At 38.1% G+C, this 17,545-nt stretch overlaps 3 protein-coding genes across 3 annotated transcripts; 2 read left to right on the top strand and 1 right to left on the bottom strand.

The window, feature by feature from the left end:
• Positions 1 to 3,092: 3,092 nt before the first annotated feature.
• LOC143463283 (sentrin-specific protease 3-like) lies at positions 3,093 to 5,758 on the top strand. The gene is made up of 5 exons (XM_076961724.1): positions 3,093 to 3,818; positions 4,036 to 4,144; positions 4,263 to 4,653; positions 4,995 to 5,072; positions 5,147 to 5,758. Exons 1-5 carry the CDS (start codon positions 3,122 to 3,124, stop codon positions 5,306 to 5,308), a joined length of 1,437 nt encoding a protein of 478 aa, XP_076817839.1. The 5' UTR covers positions 3,093 to 3,121; the 3' UTR covers positions 5,309 to 5,758.
• A 1,382-nt stretch (positions 5,759 to 7,140) lies between these two features.
• On the top strand, positions 7,141 to 8,686 carry LOC143461704 (DNA-directed RNA polymerase I subunit RPA49-like). The gene has a single exon (XM_076959536.1). The coding sequence runs from the start codon at positions 7,333 to 7,335 to the stop codon at positions 8,548 to 8,550; it is 1,218 nt and encodes a 405-aa protein (XP_076815651.1). The 5' UTR covers positions 7,141 to 7,332; the 3' UTR covers positions 8,551 to 8,686.
• Positions 8,687 to 8,752: 66 nt separating this feature from the next.
• LOC143461703 (proteasome activator complex subunit 4A-like) lies at positions 8,753 to 15,739 on the bottom strand. The gene is made up of 2 exons (XM_076959535.1): positions 10,490 to 15,739; positions 8,753 to 10,357 (listed from the first exon to the last, which is right to left on the bottom strand). The coding sequence occupies exons 1-2, from the start codon at positions 15,473 to 15,475 to the stop codon at positions 9,506 to 9,508; spliced, it is 5,838 nt and encodes a 1,945-aa protein (XP_076815650.1). The 5' UTR covers positions 15,476 to 15,739; the 3' UTR covers positions 8,753 to 9,505.
• Positions 15,740 to 17,545: the final 1,806 nt, after the last annotated feature.

Genomic DNA, 17,545 nt, shown 5'->3' with positions numbered 1-17,545 from the left:
AATTTATCTGACTACATCCCTTTATATTGCAAGCTTTGTCAACCAACGCATGTTATAGGCTACAGGCTTTACTGCGTATCAGAGTTTCCTAAACGTTTCGATACGTCAGTGAAGCAGTTATTATCTTTGAGATTAATTAGAAGTTTAATGCAGTTAAAATGTATCCAATTTTAACTGTAGCCTATTTGTATGAACCAGATCGAGTAAAGTGACCTATTTCTCGCTTGGGTTTGAGATAGAACTTGATTTAGACTAACTACAGTCATGTTCAACTAAACACTATCTCTTCAACTTTCTGTTATGACTATGAATCACATCTCACCTTTGACGGTTTCAGTTACGTACAGTTATGATTTTTCTCATATTTCCTTTGATTTAGAAGAAATAATTACTTTCTTAAAAAAGTTCAGGTAAATACTGGACACCACTCTGGCTTGCCGTGATCTAAATCATTTATCAGTGTTTAAAGCTAACGGTCAGCTAACGGTTTTATACAATACGCAAACAGTACAGAAAGCATCTCTTACTACATCACATTCACCAAGCTTCAGTGGAGAAGCCAGCCGTGTAAGATTACCCATTTCGATAAGTTCGTTGGTTTATGAAGCTAGTAATCTGGGTTTGGGAAGAAATTTTTTTGTTTGGTTCTGTTTGGCCATGACAGTCCTTTGCCTAACCTATACGGTATCGGAATGTAATACATATTATTTAATATTACCAGCTGTTTTAATAACCGTAAAAGTAGCAAAACACAATGCAAAGATTTATACTGCACATGCTGTTACATTGTATAGCTGTATGCTATAACATTATGAAATCAAATTCGTTACTCTATACAGGCCAAAGTTGACCGTAAAAGACCTTTCACACCGGTTCACTAAGTGTTAATTGACATCACTACACGCCGTATATTCTATTACGATGTAGAATAGTACGCCGTAACCTTTCGAATGCAGTGTGCCAGTTTACGAACGTTTGGTGACTTGGGGTGCCAACAATTTCTGTTTTGTAAGTTACCATTTGACTTGAATAGTAATCGCTTGTGAGCACTTCAGCGTATAATCAAACCTGCGACTTCGCTCGGGCGACACCTCGTGTGACCAAGGCTTACTGACCACCGGCAGAAAATAACAAGTTATTAACTTTCACCAACTGCAGCAATGCGATGTGTTCGCCACATATATGTAGTGGTAATAAATATTATGTGCGAAATGATGGCTTTAATGCACTTTGTTTATTTATGGCTTATAAACGACAACGTAATTTTAATTTTTAAAACTCGCAATTATTTGTTCATTCTATTTTCGACAAAAGACGTTTCATATATTTGGAGGGTCAATGGAGGCTTTGGCATGAATAACAATCGATATATTGTTTGTCATAAAGTTGTAGGACATTCGAGATATTTCGGAAAAACATAATTACAGCGTACGTGCACAAAGTGTTTCATAAAACGCACAGCAAAACATAGAAGTCGTCTTGGAATTTCTTTAAAAGTTGCTATATTCATGTAGGTTTATAAACTGCTATAGAAATCATTTTACTGACAAAGATCTTTTCTGACCTCTACTGCAGATTGTTTCAAATACATTGCGACAAAAAAACTTTTCATAAAGTTGACACTTGACACGCGAATACCAAGTATATTTGCTTTTTTAATAACTACAAATATTTAAGAAAAATATTCTGTAATTTCTCACCTTTCGTAAATTAATGTCACGTTCTTCAGTTTCCTCATTCCGTAAAAACTACAATAAATAAATCACTGCTCTGAAAAATATTTTTCTGAATATTATACATGGTTTCAAATGCATTGCGATAAAACTATTTTAATAGTTAGCAGGCGAAGCTAAATAATACCAAGTATATTTGCGACTTCAATCGCTAGAAATTATGAAAATATATTCTGTAGTACCTCACTTTCCTTAAATTCGATTCGCGTACCCATAGACATCGGAAATATAATATGAACAATGTTTATGTCTATGCGCGTTTCTCAGTTTCCTCATTCCGTAAGTTATTGTTGTCCTAGAAGAAAATTCAGGTAGGCCTAAGCTTAAAGCTGGTGGGCTATACGCTACGGTATTATATTACTGCTTTTTATGGTAGGCCTATTGTATTATAATGTTCAACTTCGGAGGATGGTTTTTGCACGACTTAAACCCGGCGATGATTCTTCATCGCTTGAGCCCCGGTTACCGAGCTAGTCTATAGCCTTTGTGCAAGTTCCGATTGTCATAAATATTTCAATCAATCACAATCATTTTATTTCTCGTCAAAAGCGCGGTGGGGACGAAAAATCAAGCCAGTTGTTACTAACACGCGCCAATGAACAAGAAAAAGTGACAAAGTCGAAAAGGCTTAAAACGTGCGCAAGACAAATAACGTTAATATTTGCTGGTAACAACTAGCACGACCACTAAACCTATAATTAGTTAAATCTATAAAACATAAGTTGAAAAACGAAAGTTAAGCAAACGAGCAGGTGGTGTGTTGAAGCAACTAATGAATAAAAATTGCTTCAGTGCTGTATATCAGTGGGTGGGAAAAGAAACCCACCCTTCATGGACAAGAACTCGGTTCCTGGTGTCTAGTGGAAAGTATGGCACCTGCACGCAATCAATTCATCAACGTGCACGCTAAAATGTTTTGTCCTTTCGCCAATTTATAATAAATAAACAAAGAAATGCTAGTTTTTGAATACCAATTTATAATTTTCAGTTTAGCACAGTATTGGAGTTTTGGAACTGTAGCATCGATAGTTATACTTGAAAATACTGCACTAAAAATCACTGAAACCGAAGGTTTTTTTATAATTACTTATGCTGAAACTGCAGTTATAGATACGATGGCTGCAAATAATCAGATAGTGAAATTATATGCATAGAGTGACCATGAAGATTGTTCAGATTTGTTTAGGTGTAGCACCATTGGGGTTAAAGTTATTATAGTAATGCAAGCTGTAATGTTTAGTTTGGTTAATGTATGTATCAACTGTATATACAGTATAACTAAATTAACTATATTTATATGTTAACTATATACTGTTAATCATTTCAATCTCTTAAGTGAGATCCTTGTTAACTTTTTCCATGTGTTCTGCTTCTGCAGCTAAGATATCATGATAGGCTCATTTGAACTTAGCAATGAGTTAATAATGAACTCTGGTAATAAGTTATGCAAAAAATACTCTCCTAATTTGAAAGGCAAACAACTTCCCCAGTCCAATATCCACGGAAGGAGATCACTGCATGCACAATCTAGCACCCAACCCGATCTCTCTCATTTTGCTGATGGAATAGAAGGCGGGTTGAAAGTGAAATCTAGGAAAAATCGACACAAACGATTTGGCAACATCTCACCCATCAAAAGTGGTGTGCAAAGCGCTACTAGTACAAATGGTGGAACATCAAACTTAGTCTGTTTAGAGCCCAGTTCAAATGATTCTTGTAAAATGAGTTGCACACCTGAATATAACAATCAACCGACAGATACATCTAATTGCATTAAATCAACAGAAAATGGTACATCCACTAACCAATTAGGCAATCAGCCCAAAACTTTAGCCTATTCCGTAGAAGGCGACCGTGATAGACCAAACACCAGTGCTGGATCAGCACATGATTCCATTCAGGGAGAAACAATATCATCGCATAAATCTGAGTCTTCTTTTATGAAAGCTTTTCGTTTTTTACGTCAAGAACTGAGCCCTAAAAGCCAGAAAACTACGAATAATGACGATGACGACTTAATAGTTGTGTCCAAAGTCGACCAAAATGTAACCTTTACTTTTTGGGATATTAAGCGAGTTGTTAAAAGTAAGAACTTGTTGTATTTTACGTTGTCTTACGTAGTAGTGATAAGTACTTGATACATATAAATTATATTAACGTCCAGTATTTTCTTGTGATATTAGAAATACATGTAGTACAAATTGTAGCCAAGAGTTTTATAGCAGATTTCGATTGTACTTCAATGGAACTGGTCGGAGTTGATGAATACTCCTTTAAATATTTAGTTTTGATTTCATCACAGATATTGTCAACAACTTTATGATGGACGAGAATTACCCTTTGGAAAACCTCACTGCACTGCAAGTTGCTCGGCGAATGAACAACTTATATCATCAGGATTTTACTCCAAGGTATTGCATTGCTCATTTGACAACAGCTCAGGAATTTTTCCACTTTTTTGATACAATTTGAGGTTTAACAGGTCATTTCTTAACATACCGGTGCATGTTTTCTAACATCGTTTTGCAGACTTAAAGAAATTTCCCAATGTCTTCAGACCGCCAAAGCTAAGTTACGATCTTCTCAACATGATTTAAAGGAAGTGAGACCTGGAATTCGATACATTGATTTACAGACTCTAAGTCCAGGTGAATGGCTTAATGATGTCATAATCAATGAGTATTTGAAGCTGCTTGTAAAGGAGAAGCCAAGCACCTGTTATGTGAGCAGCTTTTTTTACGAGGAACTACGTAAAAATTACAAAGTAACCTTGCCACAAAACTGGGAAAAGCAGTCGTTTGTTCTCATACCGATATGTATCGCTTCACATTGGAGTCTTCTCTGTGCTCGACCAAATCGTCATACAATTGAGGTTTATAACTCAATGCCTATGACCACTGATGAAGAAGAATGCGTTGCAGTGAGTGTGATATTTTGTTGGTGTCGGCTTTAGCACATCATAGCTTAGGTTCAGAAATATTTTTGCACATGTGTCTAAGCAAGCTTGTGAAAGATTATGTGTTTGTTAAATCTTCAGTTAACTTTAAAACTTCTATCTTTTTACCACCGTTCATAACGGTAGTTCATAATTTCTTGATGAAATCAACCATACAATTAAACTTGTTACATGTTATAGTTTTTTTCTCGGTATTATGTTCAAACTTGATTTTACATGTGAGTTACCAGCATTAGGTTTAATTCAATAACTTTCACCTAACTCATAAACTCGTAATTTTTATTTGGCTTGAATATTTTGAACAGATGATACTCACCGCAGTTGAAAAAGAATACAATGAAATCACTAAGGCAAAATTTTCATGGACAATTTCAACTTCACCGGTTTGTAAAATGTGAATTCTTTCTGTTAGTTCGATACATTCAAGTACATTTGTTTCTTCTTCTCTGTGTTCCAGAACCTTCCTCAACAGCAGAATGCATATGACTGTGGGGTATACGTGTGCATGTTTGCAAGAAAAATTTTGTACAATTTGACTTTATTAATTTTTCCTTCCAATGTAACAGAATTCCGCGAATGGCTTCGACAAGAACTCATCGACAATAAGATTAAAAGATAAACTTGAAAACTGTGTATAATTATAGTTTAATTTTTTTGCCAGTATTATTTTTGTTGCAGTCAACTTTCTCCTATATTTTGCTTTAACACCATAAGTGTTTTCAGACCAGCTTTCAAATCCATGATAAGAATTTACAAGAAAAATAGTAATAAGGTCGTCAAGGTAAATTTCCATGCATAAATGACCGTTCTTAAATGTGATGTGTTTCAATGCTAAAGTTCTATAAAAATTAAATGATTTGAAAGATATTTGCTTGTAAGGGAAAAATCTGTTTCCTGTATGGAGTGGTGCGTTGTGGGATTTTATGTTATACTTTTAGTCCTATGTTTATTATGTCCTTTTCCTGTTATACCCTTTAACTTATGTAAAATTTAAGATTCGTTGATTGCAATGTTTTCAGGAAAATAAAGTTGTTATTGCCATAGAACATGTTTCTTGGCACAGGCAAAACTTGGTGTGGGTAAAGAAACTGTTATGAAGTATGATTTGTGAAAAATAGACAAAACACGATTTTTTTGGCCAAAGTGGATGTGTTTAACTGCAACTAGACATCTTAAACTTCGACCAGACTATAGCACCACACAACTTTTTTGCCACTTTGATGTTCGGATGTACCTTCATGTGGAATAGAATTTGGGTAAGAAAATTCCATGTTTTAATAACGGTATTGAAGCGGATACATAGGCTACAGCCCATTTTTAGCAAGAAAAATTAACCCATACTTAAAATTCTAATCTTATATACGACGATGCACAACGCGTGACGTAATGAAAAAAACGGTAAGCACTGAAAATTATGGAACAAATTTTTTAGCAATTTTATCAACTGCCGTTTGCAGACTATACCGAGGTTTACGAAAGTGTGTTGAACGAGGTGCTAGGTATCTGCATGATACCAAGGATGCAGAGAAAAATGTGCCTTGCGTTCCAATCCCTAGCTATGGTGTATCTGTCAATCATCCACCATCCGGGTTGACAAAAAATTAGTTTTGCCAATTACACTCTTTTTTACGTTACTTATGAGCAAGGTTTTTTTTATCTAGCTCGCAGTCCAACTCTTACTCTAAAATATTTTGACAAAATTTATCTAAAACAATATTAATGCTATGTAAGCAACATGCTGAGAATGTAAAATTGCATCCGCGCTACCGGAATTATAACATTTGGAGTTTTAGTTGTGGCAATAGATTTAGAAATATTTTTTATTTCCCAGCGATTTTAGTTTATTCAAAGTACTTCGTCCTTTTTATCTTCGGGTGACCAAGTTCTTAAAATGCACACTTTAGAGTTTAGACCAGTGATTCTTAACCTTTTTAGTGCCAGAGCCAAATTTCAAACCTAAGGTTTGTAAGGAGCTGCCATAGTCATCGCCATTTATTGCTACAGCTAACGATCAGGACTAAATATATTATGACGTCACAAACCTCAAAATGATTTTACACAGAAGAACAGTAGTAACCTGGTAACATTGATACTTCATACACGGGATCTTTGCTGAGACAATTCGCTAATTCTTGATTTCTTTTACTTCCTTTGTTGCAATTCTGGTACAACTGATTAATTTTTCACGAAGTTAGTAAGAACCGCAAAATGTACAGTTGAGAGCCACGGTTGAGAATCACTGGTTTAGACCAAAAATCAATTTTGCAAGAAAAATAACTCTTTCTGAAATGTTAAATTGGCAACACTGTTTAAGTCTTTTCAGCATGGACTTATTTCGACTATTGATTGCAAGAGAAAGAGATAGGTTAGGACTACAGTACATAGGTTATTAGGGTAGCTCAGTAGCTCTACTTATTCATATCCTAATAGTTATTGTAAAATGGTGTGTAATTGGACGAATTTCGTTTTAGGCAAGTTTCCCGGTTTTGTTTCTTTAACCGACGTTGTTAAATAGAAATGTTATATTTTGAATCTTAAAATGTATTTAAACTTTCTTGTTTACCAACGCTATAGCCTAAGTGGATAAGAGACACGTCAGCACGTATTTTTACATAAACTGTAAAATCTGATACCTGTCTGGCAATGTCTCTTGTACTTAAACACAACCCAAACTCACGTAAACGACTCATAGCAGAGTTTTCCAACGGTTGTCTTCAAAATGGGACCACATTAAGCTGTGAGTTGTTTCAACACAAACAGACGAACAACCTGAAGCTTAAAAAGAGAAAAATTTTACTGGCAGATGGACTTCATTTGAAATATGTTGGAAACAATTATGAAACTTGCGAAGAATATCCTTATGCTCATAAATATGTAATCGCTGAAGTGGACAAACGGACCGGCATTGCCCAACTGTTTGAAGCTGATCATTTCAAGTTGAGACCAATTATGGTTGCAGATGTTGAGAGGGACGATGAAGAAAAAGAAAAAACTAAGAAGCAAAGTGAGCAAGATGAGCGCTCATTTTCTGAAAAACAGGATGATTTGACGGAGGTTTTCGGAAGTCACAAACGAAAACGAGCGATGGTTACAAGACTGAGGAACAAAGTTGCGGATAGCACAGAGGCTGTCCAGACTTCAGTTGAAGCATTGATGGAGACATCTGGTTTCATGTCGCCTGAAGAAGACCCGTCTGACGCCCAGACCATAATTCCTTGCAACAAAGATGCCAATGTCATTGAGGACATTTACCCTCTTGGAAAAATTGTTCCCGAGGAGGTGAGCAAGGCCCTTATTCCTGAAGCTGAACAATTTATCCGACCAACTCTACAAACTATCAAACAGTGGCAAAGTAAAGGTGGAGCGTTGTCATGGCGATTGATCACTGAACATGCCAGAAATCCTCCTCTTGCCATTGTGCAAAGTCCGGATGTTCACACAGAGTACGCATGCTGCTTGCAATTAATGGCATATCTTATTAAAACTTTTAAACTAAAAAGCAGCGAATTCAGACGTAGTCGTGACTTGTTCAGCGATATGGCAGAACCTGTGAAAAACTGGTTGCTCAGTGAATTCTTTTTGGGTGGTCATGGGAGAGAGAGGAAAATGCCACAAAGAATGAAAGACAAAGTGCTTGCTGTGGCCCTGGTCGTAGCGTGGAACATTGATTCGTTTGCTACTGACGCAGAATTGTTTAAGGAAGCTTTTGCGATTTCAAGTAAAAAGTTGTCACTCCATGTTCGAGCACTAGGTGGCTCCATTAAAGTCCACACAAGCGGAGGGATCAGGAAAGAAAGTGCTGTGTTGTCACTCCCACTACAATTTCCAAAAACTGAACGAGGGCCGAGAGGTCGTAAGTAAAGACAAATTTATCTTAGATTTTTGTGCTATTCTGGCACGCTTTGTTTTAATTTATTGTCGCACTGACTCTGCTAAAGTCCTTTCCTTGCATTTTTGATTTCTATTCGATTGCTGAATAAAGTTAGCACACTGGTGATAGGCTGCGTGAAATATCATTTATATTATGCGTCATGCACGTAGCGTTAAAAATCATAAAATTAAACAGAGTAGCGGGTGTTTATTCCTCCTAGAATCCATAAAAATCATCAGCAAAATAAATCCGACAAAACGGCACATGAAAAGCTCATCAGTTTTAACTGCCAATAATGATAAAAGTCAATTAAACAATTCCTTCCATTATGATATCCATCGGAATTTGACGGTGAACGTACGCGAAAAAAATTAGAAAAACACAATCGATCAATTTAACTAGAGACCCGCGATGTATTGTATGACTATATATGTATTGAATAATATGCCTAACAATAAATATGACAAAAACTGATCACCAAGACCAGACTTATGTTTACAGCAAGGTGTGATAGACTGGTATAAATCCACTAAAATATTGACAAAAAAAGAATTCCCACAACTTCAGGTGCAAATGTGTTGTTGGCCGAACAGTCATTTAAATTGCCATTAAAACTAAGTAATGCATTTAAAGAAAATTTATTGTTTTGAAAGAAGCGTCACCAATAATACTAAGATTTAAGACAATAGGAAGATATGACAGTAATCAAATACACAAAACTGCTTTTCCATCTAACAAATACATAGCTGTTGTATAACTGAGCGAAGAGATTTGGTTCTATGAAAAATTGCTTAATTCAGAAAATTTAGATTTGTTGTTGTGCAGATTCCAAAGTTAAAATAGCAAAGTTCAAACATCAACTGCAGAGACAATTGCGCTCAGGATGATGATACAAAAAAACATTAAATAAAAACACAGTCCTTCATGAATAACGCGATCCTAAATTCATGCGTAATAGCTTGGCGAAACCAACAAGTCCGTGAGAACGGCCAATTCATCGCTGGAGAATTTCAATTTATCTTCATGCCAGTTATCATGGTGAGTTCGACGAAAGTCGGACAAAGTTCTCTTGATTGTTCCCTGTATTGGCTGGATGTCGTGGAGATGATCCGACAATCTCATCACTACCCTGGGCATCCAGTCAGGTACTGAATAGGGTGAAGAGAGAACGCAGGCGCTCAAAATTAAAACTCCGGCGTGTCGTTTCAGCAATCTCTTCTGAAAATTTACGTCCTCTACATCATTTGCGCCTGTTTTTTTCTTTCTCTTCAATTTGGTGCTGCACATGTCGTATCCGAGCTGGAGAAGTTCATCGTCCAAATCTATTGCTCCACACTGGATCAATCCGCTGAGTGTGATGCTAGCCATGCGAGACACCTCATACTGATCATCTTGAAGGAGACTTATGATGATTTCTCGCAACTCCAACATTATCGATTTATTTTGCCCGACTGAGAACAGGTTGCTGTAAACAAAGACTTGTATATATGAGAGGATGGTATGGCGAGCGTGCCAGGAGTTGATGTCAACTATATCACGAATAGTGTCAACAACTTTTGAGATGTCGTCATCTTGCACGATGCTTTGCGCCAGACAGGATAGGCAGAGGCGCGTGTCCCGGTGCAGCTCTTCATCTGAGCCTTGCTTATCCACTGGATACAACTTGCATATCAAAGGAAGCAGCTGCAAGAAACACGAACGAAATGGTTGCATCGTGCTGCGTTGCGCGCTCACTATCCACTTCATTACTGTCTTGTAGATTCGGATTGTTTCGTTGCGCTCCGTATCACTTCCCGTCTATGAAATGGTTAGAAATTATTAGGTTTTCTAAATTCCCTTAAATTTAACAAATCACAATTAATTGAAAGCTTCCACTTGCTCTATATATGTTAAATTGATACATTATTACATCATCAAACTAGGGCTAACCTGTGCTGATTCATCCACTGTTGGACGGAGAAGACCGGATTTCCTTGCCTTCTGAATCATCGAACCCTGTACCAAGTTAACAGGAAGGTGATCTTGTAACTCTCTTGCTCTCATCAGATCAGGCATCGGTGAGCCAGGTGGGAGCAACTTCTTTAATCCTTCCTGAATTTGATGGATGATTTCAGGAGGTAAAGTTTCCACTCCTGATATATTAGCACCGCCTGCTACTGGTATCCCCAATGGCATGCTATAATCCTCTACGAGTTCTTCTTGATCTGCAGCCTCAGAAATTGAACCAACAGATGTCTCTGAAGAAGCATTACTTAACGGGGGAGTGTCTTCCGATAAAAGAATTTCCAACCTTGGCAGCACGCGCTTAACAAATTCAGCTGCTGACGGCGTGCGTTGACATTTCTGAGACTTGCCAAGAATTTCTACGTCGTAGAGAAAAATACTCGCAAGAACACTCCCGATACGATTGCGAATACTCTTGTACTGGTGACCTAAAAGTGGTTCGACGTGGTTCAACATCTTTTGCAAAATTTCTGGCACTCTCCACTCCTGCTGATGGATACCGCCCTGGAAGATGAACAACTTGCTCGATTCGACTAGGACAGTGTTGCTCAAAGTTGCAGGCTCGTTGGCAAGAAAATCCAAAACCCAATAAATCCGGCGTGGATCGCGATTCTGGACAATTTGAGTGAATGTTTTGTCCCAATCTTTTGTCGTCTCGGTGCTAATATTGGCAACGGCTTTCTTCAGAGTTGGTATCATCCAATCCCACATGTTGTTAACTTTTTCAAAAGGCCAATGCTTCGAACCCATTGCAATCCCTGTAATAATTTCGGCGGCACATCGCTGGTGACTCTCTTGCTTTTCTTCAACCAACCTTAAAATGTTTGGCTTAAATAACGGAACGAATGTATCGCCATAATTTCGAAATAAACCTCTGAACATATCCATTCTCTTGTCATCGAACTTGTCCTTTCCTTTCACATTTTCCAAGCACAAAAAGTTGATCAATTTTTCCACAGAGCTGGAATTGGTGAAAAAATCATAAACGGCAACTTCCCCTTCGTTCAGTTCATCCCTTTCCCGGTCAAGTTTCGGTTGCTTCTCATAATGAGCATAGGTCTTTATCAATTTAGGCCACGCATAGTAACCCCAGTGCGTTTTATCAACAAACTTTGTGTTGTCGAACTTCTTTTGGTTGGTTGGCAGATCCTTGCTGTTATACTGATGCCAGCTGTTGTCAACCCGATCACCTGGATGAGGTTGAGCTCTGGTGGTATCATTGTGGCCCGTGATGTCTTCGAGGGACAACATCTCCACGGCGTGTTTTCTTTTCTGCTGCTTCATAATTGATCCGACGCATGCAAGTGCCAAAGTTCTCACAGAGATAACATCGTCAGTCAGTAGGGATAGGAAGAGTTTGGTAAGTCGTGGTATTTGAATGTCGTGTCGTAGAAGCAGTGAAAGCATTCCCAACACTAGCTCAACGTACTTCCATGTGAGGTTTCCCGTTTCATATAAGTCAATAAGAGAGTTTACCAGGGATTCGTACAAGCCTTTATTCTTTGCGCCGACACACCTCGAGTGCTTTTCACCTTCTTCAATGACATTTTTGATATCTATGTCTGCTGCTTCAGGAACATCATTTGATTGAATGAAATCTACCGCAGCTTGCACAGACTCGCTGGATACAACAGATTCTATAGCAATGCTGTTGAAATAGGCTTGAATTTTTAAAGCTAATTTGTCGTACAGTTTAGCAATGGACGGCTTTTCAGAGTGTGGTACGGCAATAAGTGCAGGCCAGACCTTTGCAATGGCATCCCACCGGTGATAAAAACCAAGAAATGACCTGCTTTTCGGCTTTCCGATAAGAAGATACAGGGCACCTTTTAACTCCTGATGGCTAACAGTGTTGGCCTTGTCAAGATGTTTTAGAATCAATGGAAGATATTGCCTGTAAGCTGAAGATGGGACTAACGTGAGTCCGTGAAAAAATAAAGCCTGGGCGTTTCCTCTCACTTTCATGTAATGTGATGTCGATAGCTGAATCAGATCCAACATAACACCATGATGTAAACTGGTGTAGTTTGACCGTTCTATTGCCAGGACCCTCATCTGATGCTGTAATACAGCCCTGTCAATCAAAGATAATCTCTCCCGTTGCTTTTTCTGTCTTAGAGGATTTTTCATGGCATTTTTGTAGGTCGTAAAAACTTTCCAGTGCTGATCAAACTCTGCTTTCTGCTGTTCATGCATCAGCGAACACTGACTGTAGATATCCACGATGAAGCAGACTGATTTAACATCGTCCTCGCGACAGGACAAAAGTTTTTGCAGTGTGCCATGGGTAATTTCGAACACTCTTTTCCGAATGTTGCTATGGCCGCTTTTGAGAATACATGAGTTATAAAATGGTAACAGCTCTGTTGTGAGCACGGGCCAACTTCTTAGGCTAACAACTGAGTCCCGTTCAAGACAAACCGAACCTGAATCATCTTCTGGGAGCAAGACAGAGGCAACCATAAGAACTTCTTTCACTAAGTACAGAATTTTACGCAATTCTTCTTTGGTTAAGTCACACTTGTCAGCGTTGAAATCAGATAACTCTTGCAATGCAGGAATAAAGAAACGATCAAAGCACTCAAAAGCTGCATTCAGTTCTTTCTCCGATGGAATGTGCCATTTCATGTCTAAATCTCGGGGGTTTGAAATCTTCCCCCAGTCCCTTATGGCAAGGTATTCAGCTGGGTCTTGGTCTATGCTGTAAGAGAGGCTTCTTCTGTCACTGCAGAAGAAAATGGTCCAGCCTCTGATGCAGTATTTAATGATTTTAATCGCTGTCTGGTAACCATCCTTTGCAGTCATCTCAATGCCATGGCTGGCAACATCGTACAGAAGGTCCTTATACTGAAGAAGATGTTCGGTTCCATTGTGGCAGATTTCAGACAAGATTTTCAAGTCCCATAGAAGCTTTTTGTCCAATTTTTCTTCTGTTTTGGCTTCTGGAGTTTCAGCAAAATATTCTAATATCTCATTACATAAGTAGGGCACAAACTTTGCATAACCCTCTGCTGGATTGATCTTCACTGTTGCGGCACACAACGTTGCAGTGGTTGACATGGCAACGAAGCCAGCCAGAAGATTAGTCGTGGCAAAACGAAAAACTTTGTCCAAACATAATCTGTAGATATCAGTCGATGACTGTTGAAGCAAAATTGCTGTCGAGGTCACAAGAATCATTCCGGATATTCCTTCAGACTGAGTGATTCTTACATCACGATCATCTGAAGATTCGACGCTATGAGATTCAATACCCTGGCTAAGACCTTCGAGTAGAACAAATAAACGCTCCATGTACTGACTGGCAAAGTCTTCAAACTGATCAGTCATGTTGCACAGTTCAAGCTCTTCTTCGTTAAGATCAGTTCGGAGTTGCACCGCGCGGCTGCAATTTACCACCGGGATCATGGAAAGGGCGGTGCTGATAAATTGGAACGCAAGCAACGACTTTGTCAGATCATTAGGATCAAGTGCAGGAAGACACTGGAAGAGCAGTGGGATGATGTGTTTACGAACCTCTGGAAACTCCCTTATTCCTGGTGAAATGCTACAAGATAACGCCGAAAGACAAGAACGCACTTGGTGTGGTTCCGTCAGAGTTCCCAAGGCAATATAAGTTTTATCCACGAGTTCAGGCAGGATTAGATCGGGTCTTAAATTCGACAAAATCAGTAAAACTTTACTAGCCATTGTGGGACCTATTTTACTATAAAGGGTCATAAGTGCAACGGGCTTTAAAATTAAAACAAATTCTTCAATGTCACTGTCTTGTAACAAATGTGACTCTGGTACCTTCGGTTCCCATCTCTGAGTCTTGTAACGTTCCCGATGTACCCTCGCAGCAAATTTGGCCGCAATGTTTTGCAAGAAGTTCAGCAAGCTGCCACACCACTTACCAGTGTTGGAAGGATGAAAGTAGGTCCCTGTTGCATCAAAGAAGTGTCTAAGATGCTGCAATACAATCTTGCTGCATTGTCTACCCATCATCGAAATCAACCACAGGCTAGCAGTCTCTATCGGTAATTGGTGGGTTAATGATGATGTGTGCTGTAGCTTTCCAACTGGGAGTTGCATTGACCTCAATAACCGAGTGCATAGTTGGCTCACAAACGGTTCCCAATCAAAGTAGCCAATGTTGTTGTGTGCAAAGCGAGCCAAAAGATGGACTAAGTTCTTTTCCCAAGTGGGACCGTTTTGGGCAGATTTCCACAAAGCAAGGATTTCGTTAATCCACAAACGCCATGATGATTCACTTTCCTCTCTGCTGAAGACAAGTGTGGGTACAAAAAGATCCAAATACTTGCAAGCTTTACTCATTATTACATCAAACGGACAAAGCAGTGGTCTCCACTCATCCAGCATAGCCTGAGTGGACGCGGGTGGAAAATACGAGCGACAGTTTCGAATCAATCCATTTATTTTGCTGCCGACAGTTGGAGGAATCCATTCGAGGCCCATCGGTTCCATTTTGGAGTAAATCAATTGTTCTGATAGCTTGTAAAGTGGGACCCAATCCAGCAGTAAATCTTTTCTGCTGAGTAGATGGCGTTTTTTGAGAAGTTTCCCCATGGCCCCACATATCTGCTCAACCAAAACACCTTCCAATCCAGGTGACGTAACTAGTTCATAAAATAACTTGATAAAATGGACATGATCAGACTTTGAAAATTTTAACCCGTACAGTCTAATATATCTAATTAGTTGGCTTGTCCAGTATGCAACTCCTGGCCTTAAATCCCTTAGCAAGACAGCTTTTGTAAGGTTTCTTTTGATGGCCGTGAGGGCATATTTTGATTCTTCATCTATGTGATCAGAATAGGGGAGGATGCTGTTATAAACAACTTCATTTTGCGGTCGGAATCCTAATTCCTTCTCACGTAACTTGAAATAACTGACTTGTTCATCTTCCATCACAAACCAGCGTAATGACAAATTTTCTTATTTAGCATAAAACATAAGCACTAAGGCGCTGAAATGCATTAAAATTACAACATCAGGTTGTAACTAACTTGGAACTCCCATCAGCTGTTATTTATCATGTTTAGTTGGAATTATTGGAACAAGGATAAAATTATTTGCATGCAGCAAATTCTCATTGTCCCACTCAAAATTATGCAAAGCAGTTTTGACATAAATCTATTGAACAATGCATAAAGGCATTCTTGGTAAACAAATGCAATCAAAATCTTTCCTCTTTCCGAGGATAATTATTTCAACAGCATACCAAGCTAAGAAGGTAGCCTAATAAATTACAGTAGAATTTGCCAAAGTCACCAAGTTAAGGTGGCTTTGGCAAACAACAGATTGATATACACTGGCCTACACATACTTAAAAACCCTTTTTCTGCAAAAGCTCAATATTTGGGATTTGAGTAATGCAAAAAAGCACTTTTAATTTCTTGTACAACAATGTAGTGTTCATTTAAACTCTCAAATGCAATATTGTCTTAAACGAAAGTGATTTTTGTTTGGACTGATAAAAGCAGTGTAAAGTGACAAAATAGTGTGTCTATAAACACACGTTGTGACGCACGATGGAGTTATGTTAAATCAGCAATAATCATATACAACTTGGCAAACAAGTTTAGTGTAGTTGTAGCAGATTAAAAGTTTGCAATGTCACAATTTTTAGAGGTTTGATTAACTTTAAGATAAATTATTCCAATCACAATCAGCCAAACTTGATAATACATGAACAATAGGATCTTAGCCAGAACGAAGCAATATATATGCGGCAAGTTCTACTGTATTGTGATCAAAAAACAATTTTGAACCAAGTTACCTTAAACAAAAGGAACAAAAGAAAAAGCAAGCAACTATTTCACTGTAAGTAGGTCCTGAAAACCATCAAAGGTTAAAGATCAAAGGTCAGTTTCGCACAGTCCTTTCCAAATCTGTTCTGTAGCAAAACCCATAATTAATATTGCAACTGTCATGGAACCCCATATACCTAACTCAGGGTTCTACCAGTTGTTCTTATAATTATATATCTTATGCATAACAATCACATGTACCTAGGTTATTTCGTAACAACGTAAAATCCCCAAGTAAAAATGTTATTAGTAAGCAACTATATAGAAGTCAAAAACAAGAGGATAAATCCATAAGTGAGTATCTGTCAGTCAATATATTGCCATTCAGTAAATTTGGTAAACAAACGCCAGTGAGATGGTCATTTCGAAAAAATTTTAATACAAGTTTTCACAAACTTTGCTTAGAAATGAACTAGGCCTAAGGAAAATTCCCAGTAACTGAAATGCGGCCTTTGACTAACAAAAGTTTACTACTTTATGATCTGAAGAATTGACCCTCTCTACAGTCAGATAGGAAAAATCCAGATGACATAGGCTAGCTTACCGGCCTGCAGAATATAGCCGTTTTCAGCAAAATTTTGCTTGCACCAAACTATAAAACAACTAAAAATAACAAGTGCGGGTGCAGAAAAATGGCCAGACGCACATAAAGTGCACAAATAAAAAAAATTGACTGATTCAATCTCTTTATGAGTTAAAAATTGCAGAATTGAGTGCACGGAATTTCTGTCAGACTGTCCCAGTCAACAAGGTCTACCAATATACAAACCTAAAGTGCGCACATCATGTCAAGCCTACACCCGACCGGAAAAAAATGGCAATTTTTCAAGAGATAGCCTGGATTGTGCTTCCAAAGACACATTCAGACGTTTTTCGTCGTGGTGGCGATGCACAGAAGTTTTAATTCTTTGTTTGTATATCATAATTTGGTGCTCAAGCAACCTAATATTCTTAATGTAGTGTAATGTTTTTTATTATATATCATACCAATTGATGAACCTCGGACGTACAAGTGCCAAACTTTCCATCACGGGCACCAGCCTTATAGCCTATAAAACTGATAAAGCACGCCATAACACACAAAAATAGGGTTTCCACAAACCTCGCACAACACAAGCTTCGAAGTTAGAAGCAAAAAAACGCTTTACTTATACAACGATAGAATATT

Source organism: Clavelina lepadiformis, chromosome 6 (assembly GCF_947623445.1).
Source record: "Clavelina lepadiformis chromosome 6, kaClaLepa1.1, whole genome shotgun sequence".
Lineage (NCBI taxonomy): Eukaryota > Metazoa > Chordata > Ascidiacea > Aplousobranchia > Clavelinidae > Clavelina > Clavelina lepadiformis.
Note: the sequence above shows the minus strand (reverse complement) of the source record. Positions and strands in the feature narration are given on the sequence as shown.